This window comes from Hippopotamus amphibius, chromosome 16 (assembly GCF_030028045.1).
Source record: "Hippopotamus amphibius kiboko isolate mHipAmp2 chromosome 16, mHipAmp2.hap2, whole genome shotgun sequence".
Taxonomy (NCBI): domain Eukaryota; kingdom Metazoa; phylum Chordata; class Mammalia; order Artiodactyla; family Hippopotamidae; genus Hippopotamus; species Hippopotamus amphibius.
This window is the reverse complement of record NC_080201.1, coordinates 50,793,099-50,803,973: the sequence shown is the minus strand read 5'-3', so window position 1 is coordinate 50,803,973 and position 10,875 is coordinate 50,793,099. Positions and strand designations below refer to the sequence as shown.

Here is a 10,875-nt window from a genome sequence, read left to right as displayed (position 1 = left end):
ATGTCCGAGCTGCCCGCAGACAGCAGTGTCCCGCCGGCGGGCGCGGCGAATGACCACGGCGACGTCCCGCAGGCGGAGGTAGGCGGCGGGCGGCGGGCGGCGGCCCCGGCGCAGCCTGTGGAGGCCAGCGACCGTGCGACGGCGGCGGCCAGGGAAGGTCCGATGGCGGCACCTCGGGAAGGTCCAGTGGCGGCGGCCAGGGAAGCCCGCGTGGCAGCGGTCGCCAGAGTGTTGGCGGAGCCCGCGGAGGGAGAGGGTGCTGAGGCCAGACCCCGGCCCAGGCCCGGCAACGGCCCAGGCCTGGCTTTCGTGCCGAATCTCCTCCTCCCTCAGCATTTTGAGGCCATGAGAGTTTACCAGCAGGGCGTGCGCCGCTTCCTGGAGCACTTCGCGCTTGCTCCTGGCCGAATTCCGGAGCTGGAAGGACGGCGCAGGGGGTTTGTGGAACCCTGGGGAGCAAGGGAGGCGGCGTTTGATGCGGAATATCGGCGGGATCCTCAGAGGATGGATGCTGATATGTTAACATTGAGTATAACTCTGACTGCGTCTGCAGTTATCAACCCTCTGATACGAGAACTTGGTTGTGATAAGTGTACCAGTAGAGAATAGTTTCGTGAAGAAAGTACTTCAAGAAGAACCTCTGCGTTGGAGACAGCCTTGTCGCAATCCTGTAACCTGATTTGAAGAAGTCCGAGTATGTGAGAATAAGTGAAGGCACAGTTCGGGGGAAAAAAGAAGAAGACTGTGGGGCTTGGGGGTCCAGGTCACCCCCACCTTTAAATGTTTTTTTTTTCTTCCTTGTTCATACAACGGAATAAACTCCTGTGTATCCAGCATGCAGTTAAAACAATACCTTTGTGTTTTGTTTTCTTCTCTGTCTTAAAAGTTTTGCGATAACTGACATATTGGTTTAGGTGTTCAACATAATACTTTGGAAATTGCATATGTTACAAAATGACCACTGTACCAGGTCTAGTTCATATCCATCACCATACCCAGGTATACATTTTTTTCTTGGGATGACAATTTTAAAGATGTTCTCATAGCAACTGTCAAATATACAATATATTCTTATCAACTATAGTCTCCATGCTGTACATTCTATCCCCCAGGGCTTATTTTATACCTGGAAGTTTGGACCTTTTGACCACCTTCAGCCATTGCGCCTCCTACCCCACTCACCACCTCTGGCAACCACCAATCTACTCTCTAGAAATACTTTTGTTGTTCAATTTCAGAAGTAATCTACGCTTACTCCTGAAAAAGTGTTTTATATTACAGCTGTATAAAACACACCTCCTGCCTGTGGGCTTACACTCCAGCCATTGAGCACAGGGTAGTGTGTTCCTGTGTCTGCAAACCTGTACTCACTTAGAGGCTGGCTAGAAGGCAGGTTACGCAGACAAGACCACCCTGTCCATGCGTTCTGCAGCTGCTCCTATCCTGGTTGATGGCTATGCCTTGGGGCCTCCTTAGGTCAGCATCTGCAGCTTTACGGCTTTCCTGTTTATAGTCGCATAGGCTTAGATGTTCAGACAATTTTTCACCTTCTCTTTTTTCATCCAGCTTTAGTGTCTAAGCATTGCTTCCTATCACTCACGTATATACTGTTATTATTGAAGGGTTATTGTACCTTCCTCCAGAAATTAGACAGGAGGTCCCTGATCAAACTGAATTTTGCAAAGAACAACGAAGTGAGACATCATTTTTACAGCCAATTTCGGGGATTAGCCAGCAGGAGCCAAGGCCGCTGCATTCACTATGGTCTCTTTGGGAAACATTCATTCCATGGTAATCAAGCTGGACACGTTTTTGTTTAGTAGATATTCTTAGAGCAGTTTTAGGTTTACAGATAACTGAGCAGATGGCACAAAGTTCCCATGTATCCTTCACCCGCCCCCTAAAAGTTTCTCCTGTTATTTTACATTGCATTAGTGGGGTACACTTGTTATGACACTATTTACTCACTTAACCAAAGTGACAGTAGAAGATTTTGAAGGCAAATGCAGAACATTGCAACAGATTTCTTAAGAGGTGAAGAAACTTTGCAATCTGTTCTCAAAAGCATCACTATTTCAAGAAACCTTTGTCCTTTTACCACTCTGGTAAACCAAAAGAAAACCAAATTCTAGTTTTGCACCATTTCACCTTTACTATTAACATACATTTATTTAATTAAATTTCATGTACTCTTAGTCTTGACTGAGGCCGAAGATAGATGGGCCCCACACTGAACAGCTGGAGTTTGTCCCCTGTGGACGGGCACTCCAAGACAAAGATAATAGCAGGAGGGAGGAGAAGCTGAACCCTTCCCAGATGAGAGAGAAAGAGACCATCTCTTTCTCATTATCAAGGTCAAGGAGACCTTGCCGACTACACGTGTGCAGAAAGGCTCCTCAGAGGTCAAAAGGGAGGAGGTGTTACCTACAGTAAGTGATGCCATCTGACCCACAGGCCTCTTGGCTAGAGTCCATCTTGGCTAAAAGACCCCCCAACACACAGGGGAGCCTCCTGAGATAAACCAAATATGGACTCAGAACCAGGCAAATCAAGATGATCGGCCAAAGGAAACCCAGAAGAAATGCCCCATGTAAGTGATTCAAACTACCTTGAGTGTGAGATTCTCTCTCTCAGTCTGCCAGTGTGAGTCTATTCACATGTACCCTTTTTCCTCCTAATACACACGTTTCACTCCTTTTTGTCTCTTTGGGGGAATTCCTGCTTCAAGCCGCTGCAGGCCGAGGCCACCCGAAATCATGACCTTGCATGAAACTCTTCTCAGGGTCCCATTTTTAAAATTAATTTCTAGAAATATATGCCATTTCATATACAAATTTTCAGTATAACCAAAATATATTTATCAGTAGTCCCAAACATTGTCTCTCTATATAAGAGATCAAATGTAGGTAAACATAGATTCTTTAGCAACTAATGGTTCAGTATGATGTAGACATTCAATGAATTTCCATAATGTAACTTATCTTAGGCATTTCCCTGACGGTCCGGTGGTTAGGACTCCATACTTCATGGCAAGGGCCACGGTTTGATCCCTGGTCAGGGGAGTAAGATCTTGCAAGCTGGGCAGTGCAGCCAAAAATTTTCTTAAAGTTTTAAATTAAAAAAAAAAACAGAAATTTTCAAGATACTAAAATTCTGGACTGTTTTTAAGTAGACTTACCATAAAACCTAATTATTGTTTTTCTTATTCTTTTTTTCCCGATCTTTATTGGAGTGTAGTAACTTTACAATGTTGTGCCAGTTTCCACTGTACAACAAAGTGAATCAGCTGTATTTATACATATATCCCCCATCCCCTCCCTCTTGAGCCTCCCTCCCACCCTCCCTATCCCACACCTCTAGGTCATCATCAATCATCGAGTTGATCTCCTAATTATTCTTAAAATGTATACCCAAAAGCTTTTGTCCCATTTATCTCTATTTCATCATGAAAATATGAAAATATTAACATACCGACTTAATTTTCCTGTTGATAAGTTTTATAACAGAAATACCGTAAACCTAGGTACAACTGATGTTGGGGGACCTTGGCCTGCAGTGGCTCGAAAGCAGGATTTTGGTTCCCGGCCAGAGATTGAAGTCAGGCCGAGGCAGTGAGAGTGCTGAATTCTAGCCACTAGACCAGTGGCCAGTGACGAGGCCCTGGCCCATACAGCTTTGCAGAAAATGAATGTCCACACAGAAATGGAAAGTTGTAAAACAAGTGAAGTGTTTATTAGGAGGAAAAAGAGTAGGTGTGGGTAGACACATGGGCGGGCTCAGAGACAGAGTCCCGCCCTCATGGTAGTTTGAATCAGTTATATGGGGTACAACTTAAACTTACACAATGTTACATGTCAATTTCCTCTCAATAAAGCTGGGATGCGGGGACATACCTTTCCTCTAGACGTCTTGCTATTTTCAGATCAGGCTGCTGCAGGACCATGCCCACAAGCTTCCTAGAAACCCTCTTCTGTAGCTGGGAAGCTCGTCTACACACTGCCTCACATGTTTGACCCTTTAACAAAAGGTCATAAAGCACACCTTTAATCTGATTTATACTCACAGGCTGTTTTTGACATTGACAATCTTTTGTGGTTGGAGAGACTGGATGTGAGAAGACCCTTTCTTTCCCAACCTAGCAAGTCATAGTCCCTCTATGTTTCCTCTCCATTCTTCTGGAAAGTCAGCCAATTCCTCCTATAGGTCAACCTTTTTTGCTACACCTTATCATACTCATTGGTGAGTAATCCGCATTATGCCTGGGTATCTCCTTAGGCAAATACTTTCTATGTCTGTTTCTAGTTCTATTTCTGGGTAATCACAGGGGACAGCCTGCCTATTGTTTCACTACATCATAACATGAGTTATCATATTTTCTGTTCTGATAACATTTCCTCACTGTTTTCCCTACGTCTTTTAGTTTTCCTTAGGGCACTACCCAACTCCTGATACCAATTTCTGGAGCAGTTATCTATTGCTACAATAACGTTGCATGGCAAATCACATCAAGCATTTATTTAGTCTATGAGCCTAAAAGTCAACTGCTAGCTCAGCTGGGGACTGACTGATCTTCCCCCCCCGAGCCAACCAGAGGTTGAACCCGCACCCCAGCAATGAAAGCACCGGGTCCTACCCACAAGACCGCCAGGGAATTCCCAGGACTGACTGATCTTGAATGCCTTGTCTCAGACCACTCTCTTCAGTCCCAAATTGCCTTCCACCATCCAGCAAACTGCTCCACAGTTGTTCCCATGGTTGAGACAAGAGTCTAAGAGAGAACGGAAGCACGAAATGCCTCTCGAGGCCCAGTCTCAAAACAGATACACTATCATTTCTGCCACATCCTATTGGTCAAAGCAAGGCACAAGGCCAGCTCAGATTCAAGGGATGGAGGAAAAGAAGCTACCTCTTGATGGGAAGAGCTGCAAACTCATATTACAAAGGGTGTAGAAACAGAGAGGATGGAGAATTGGAATGAATCTAGCACAGTAGCAGTCTTGGGAAAAGAGACAAGGCTTGTAACATCATGTTTAGCCCTCACGGCAGCATTAAATATCTCGGGAGAGAGAGGCAAATCTGTACCTACCTGTATCTACCATTAAGCCAGCTCAAGCCCATCGAGAGAGCAGATGTAAGGCCTAGGATACCCAGGGGTAATAAAGAGGCAAGAATGACATCATGATTCCCCCAATTCTCTTAAGCCAGGTGCAGATTCTGAGTTGTGGTTTCATCCCATAGCCATAAAATTACTGATTTAGGTCAACATGGGTATGCATCCTTTAAAGGACATCTTCGTTCACAGTAAGGACAAATTTCCCACCAGTGCTATTTATTACAGGCTTTGGCAGCCTTTGGGAGAAGCAGATTCCGTCCCTTTCCTTACAAAACTCTTCACCTCCTCTTTTCTTTCATCTTTATTGGAGTTTAATTGCTTTACAGTGTTGGGTTACTTTTTGCTGTACAACAAAGTGAATCAGCTATATGTATACATATATCCCCACATTCCCTCCCTCTTGAGCTTCCCTCCCACCATCTCCATCCCACCCTTCTCGGTTGTCACAAAGCATGGAGCTGATCTCCCTGTGCTATGCGGCAGCTTCCCAGTAGCTATCTGTATTACATTTGGTAGTGCATACATGTCAGTGCTATGCTCTCACTACGTCCCAGCCTCCCATTCCCCACCCTCCATGTCCTCAAGTCCGTTCTCTACACCTGTCTCTCTGTTCCTGCCCTGCCACTAGATTCATCAATACCATTTGTCTAGATTCCATATTCATCTCCTCTTTTAAAATGTTAAGTGTATGACCATGGGTTTAAATTCTCTATGTTTTCCCGTAAAAATATACCAGCGTGGAGCCCCTGATATCAGCTCCCTTAATTGTTGAGTCTGCAGCATGACTGAAACTGTCCTCCGATGATTCTGAAATGCTGGCAGTGAGTCAGAGACAAAGATGCTGCAGCCGCTACACAGGAACAGTCTTGGGAGCAATAGCTAACCTGGAAGCTGTCTCAAATTTTTCCTTTCGTCTCCCCACATGAGCACTTCTGTTTAATACACCATAATTTTGTTTAGAGCTATTCCTGTCTCTGGATAATGGGAGGGTCAAAAGGCAGGATGATATCTGCCTCCAGAGGATTACACCAAATTACTACAATTTCTAGTTCCCCTTCGCTTCATGTAAGTTATTACAGAAGCCTAGGAATTCTATTAAATATTTGTGATTTCCCAGGCAGGCTCAGGGTTGGAGCAATGGACCTTTGGTCTCCAAACTAGCCTGGGCGCTGCCTTAAAGGAGCCACACAGTGATTGCAAAGATGCTGGGGGGAAGCTGTGTTTGAAGCAGCAGGAAGGCTGGATGTTGTGTTTTATACATGTGGTACTTGGACCAGGAAAACAAAAATGCAACCTCATGATCCGTACATGACCTAATGCCTAGCTCCTCCTGACAGGGCAGAGAACAATGAGTCACTGGAGTTATTTGCTGATGCCCATGAATCATGGCATCACGATGGGGGTCATCACCAGCAAAATCAAGGGTGGAATTTCCTTACATGATGTTTCTCACGTTAATTAGAATAAGTAAAAAGTAACTAGACAGTCACTATTTAAATGAATGTTGTAATATTATGGGACACATGCAAATAATGGTAATGAACATGGATCTATCAAGAAAACGAACTATTTATAACCACAATGAAAACCATAGGTGAATCTCATAAAAATAATGTGCAAAAGAAAGCAGACACAAGAGTATGTAAAATTCAAAAAAGCAAGCAAAATTAAACTACAGTATCAGGAATGTACCCCTAGGTAGTAAAACAGAAAGAAAAGCAAGGAGGACTTCCCCGGTGCTGCAGTGGTTAAGCATCTGCCTGCTAATGCAGGGGACAGGGGTTCGATCCCTAGTGGTGGAAGAGCCCACACATAGCAGAGCAACTAAAGCCACACACCACAACTACTGAGCACACAAGTCACAATTACTGAAGCCCAGACACACAGAGCCGGTGCTCCACAACAAGAGAAGCCACCACAATGAGAAGCCAGTACATAGCAATGAAGACTAGCCCCTGCTCTCTGCAACTAGGGAAAAAAATGCCTAAGCAGAGACCCGACTACCCAACGCAGCCAAAACAAGCAAACAAACAAACAAACAAACCAAAAAAAAAAAAACAAAAACAAAAAACCCCAAAACAAGCAAGGAAATGATTAGTGTACATATCAGTATAGTGATTACCTCAGGGTAGAAAGGAGACTGTAGTGAGAAGCGGGGGGATTCTGCGATGATAGAAATATGCAATTCCTGGACAGGAGTCGTGGTTACATGGACGTTCACTTTGTCATAAATCAGTCAGCTGTATATTTATATTTTGTGTACATTTTCCTGCATGTTACATTGTACAAAAACGATTTAGAGAAAAATAGATGCCCAGGGGAATTCCTTCGGGGTCCAGTGGCTGGGACTGCCCGCTTCCACTGCAGGGGGCACGGGTTGCATCCCTAGTCCGGGAACCAGCATCCCACAAGGGGGCAGGGCGCACCAAATAAATAAATAAATGTCGAAGAATAGCCAAAGCCATTTTAAAATAACACAGGAATGTTATTATAAAGCTTTAGTAGTTAAGAGAATTTTAAGAAAATACACAAATAATAAATGGAAAAGAACAAAGGACCCCACCCTACCCCCAAAGTAACCCATGAACCTAGATTATCTTGGTATATAATAGAGGTGGCATTATAATCACTGGAGAACAAGAAACTTAGGGAGAGGCATCCTAGGATGTCATCTTGGGAAAGCCAACCGGAAGCGACCTTGTGCGACTTTGCTTGGACACATTCAACTGGTGGAAATGCAACACACGGCTCGGCTCCGCCCTCAGACAATCTGGGGAAAGTTTCAGGTGTGCCGGCACTTCCCGCCGCTAGGTGGCACCTGGAAGCTCGCAGGCGCGCGGGGAGGACGCATGCGCCGTGCTCTTACGTTGAGCCGCGGCCCCTTTGGTCCTGCACGTGGGTTTCCACACGCAGCGTGGACCCGCGTGCACAGCGCTGACGCACGCGCATTTCCGTGCACACCACTAATCGCGCCGTACCGGTTTGCCAGGTTTTGTGAGGGCGGCCGAGCTGACCCCGCGGTCCGAGATGTCCGAGCTGCCCGCAGACAGCAGTGTCCCGCCGGCGGGCGCGGCGAATGACCACGGCGACGTCCCGCAGGCGGAGGTAGGCGGCGGGCGGCGGGCGGCGGCCCCGGCGCAGCCTGTGGAGGCCAGCGACCGTGCGACGGCGGCGGCCAGGGAAGGTCCGATGGCGGCACCTCGGGAAGGTCCAGTGGCGGCGGCCAGGGAAGCCCGCGTGGCAGCGGTAGCCAGAGTGTTGGCGGAGCCCGCGGAGGGAGAGGGTGCTGAGGCCAGACCCCGGCCCAGGCCCGGCAACGGCCCAGGCCTGGCTTTCGTGCCGAATCTCCTCCTCCCTCAGCATTTTGAGGCCATGAGAGTTTACCAGCAGGGCGTGCGCCGCTTCCTGGAGCACTTCGCGCTTGCTCCTGGCCGAATTCCGGAGCTGGAAGGACGGCGCAGGGGGTTTGTGGAACCCTGGGGAGCAAGGGAGGCGGCGTTTGATGCGGAATATCGGCGGGATCCTCAGAGGATGGATGCTGATATGTTAACATTGAGTATAACTCTGACTGCGTCTGCAGTTATCAACCCTCTGATACGAGAACTTGGTTGTGATAAGTGTACCAGTAGAGAATAGTTTCGTGAAGAAAGTACTTCAAGAAGAACCTCTGCGTTGGAGACAGCCTTGTCGCAATCCTGTAACCTGATTTGAAGAAGTCCGAGTATGTGAGAATAAGTGAAGGCACAGTTCGGGGGAAAAAAGAAGAAGACTGTGGGGCTTGGGGGTCCAGGTCACCCCCACCTTTAAATGCTTTATTTTTCTTCCTTGTTCATACAACGGAATAAACTCCTGTGTATCCAGCATGCAGTTAAAACAATACCTTTGTGTTTTGTTTTCTTCTCTGTCTTAAAAGTTTTGCGATAACTGACATATTGGTTTAGGTGTTCAATATAATACTTTGGAAATTGCGTATATTACAAAATGACCACTGTACCAAGTCTAGTTCATATCCATCACCATACCCAGGTATACATTTTTTTCTTGGGATGACAATTTTAAAGATGTTCTCATAGCAACTGTCAAATATACAATATATTCTTATCAACTATAGTCTCCATGCTGTACATTCTATCCCCCAGGGCTTATTTTATACCTGGAAGTTTGGACCTTTTGACCACCTTCAGCCATTGCGCCTCCTACCCCACTCACCACCTCTGGCAACCACCAATCTACTCTCTAGAAATACTTTTGTTGTTCAATTTCAGAAGTAATCTACGCTTACTCCTGAAAAAGTGTTTTATATTACAGCTGTATAAAACACACCTCCTGCCTGTGGGCTTACACTCCAGCCATTGAGCACAGGGTAGTGTGTTCCTGTGTCTGCAAACCTGTACTCACTTAGAGGCTGGCTAGAAGGCAGGTTATGCAGACAAGACCACCCTGTCCATGCGTTCTGCAGCTGCTCCTATCCTGGTTGATGGCTATGCCTTGGGGCCTCCTTAGGTCAGCATCTGCAGCTTTACGGCTTTCCTGTTTATAGTCGCATAGGCTTAGATGTTCAGACAATTTTTCACCTTCTCTTTTTTCATCCAGCTTTAGTGTCTAAGCATTGCTTCCTATCACTCACGTATATACTGTTATTATTGAAGGGTTATTGTACCTTCCTCCAGAAATTAGACAGGAGGTCCCTGATCAAACTGAATTTTGCAAAGAACAACGAAGTGAGACATCATTTTTACAGCCAATTTCGGGGATTAGCCAGCAGGAGCCAAGGCCGCTGCATTCACTATGGTCTCTTTGGGAAACATTCATTCCATGGTAATCAAGCTGGACACGTTTTTGTTTAGTAGATATTCTTAGAGCAGTTTTAGGTTTACAGATAACTGAGCAGATGGCACAAAGTTCCCATGTATCCTTCACCCGCCCCCTAAAAGTTTCTCCTGTTATTTTACATTGCATTAGTGGGGTACACTTGTTATGACACTATTTACTCACTTAACCAAAGTGACAGTAGAAGATTTTGAAGGCAAATGCAGAACATTGCAACAGATTTCTTAAGAGGTGAAGAAACTTTGCAATCTGTTCTCAAAAGCATCACTATTTCAAGAAACCTTTGTCCTTTTACCACTCTGGTAAACCAAAAGAAAACCAAATTCTAGTTTTGCACCATTTCACCTTTACTATTAACATACATTTATTTAATTAAATTTCATGTACTCTTAGTCTTGACTGAGGCCGAAGATAGATGGGCCCCACACTGAACAGCTGGAGTTTGTCCCCTGTGGACGGGCACTCCAAGACAAAGATAATAGCAGGAGGGAGGAGAAGCTGAACTCTTCCCAGATGAGAGAGAAAGAGACCATCTCTTTCTCATTATCAAGGTCAAGGAGACCTTGCCGACTACACGTGTGCAGAAAGGCTCCTCAGAGGTCAAAAGGGAGGAGGTGTTACCTACAGTAAGTGATGCCATCTGACCCACAGGCCTCTTGGCTAGAGTCCATCTTGGCTAAAAGACCCCCCAACACACAGGGGAGCCTCCTGAGATAAACCAAATATGGACTCAGAACCAGGCAAATCAAGATGATCGGCCAAAGGAAACCCAGAAGAAATGCCCCATGTAAGTGATTCAAACTACCTTGAGTGTGAGATTCTCTCTCTCAGTCTGCCAGTGTGAGTCTATTCACATGTACCCTTTTTCCTCCTAATACACACGTTTCACTCCTTTTTGTCTCTTTGGGGGAATTCCTGCTTCAAGCCGCTGC

The 10,875-nt window shown here is 45.9% G+C and overlaps 2 protein-coding genes across 2 annotated transcripts; both read left to right on the top strand.

Moving 5' to 3' along the window:
• Nucleotides 1-609, top strand: LOC130837933 (EP300-interacting inhibitor of differentiation 2-like). The gene has a single exon (XM_057710650.1). The coding sequence runs from the start codon at nucleotides 1-3 to the stop codon at nucleotides 607-609; it is 609 nt and encodes a 202-aa protein (XP_057566633.1).
• A 7,531-nt stretch (nucleotides 610-8,140) lies between these two features.
• LOC130837934 (EP300-interacting inhibitor of differentiation 2-like) lies at nucleotides 8,141-8,749 on the top strand. Its single transcript, XM_057710651.1, has one exon. The coding sequence runs from the start codon at nucleotides 8,141-8,143 to the stop codon at nucleotides 8,747-8,749; it is 609 nt and encodes a 202-aa protein (XP_057566634.1).
• The last annotated feature ends 2,126 nt before the right edge of the window (nucleotides 8,750-10,875 follow it).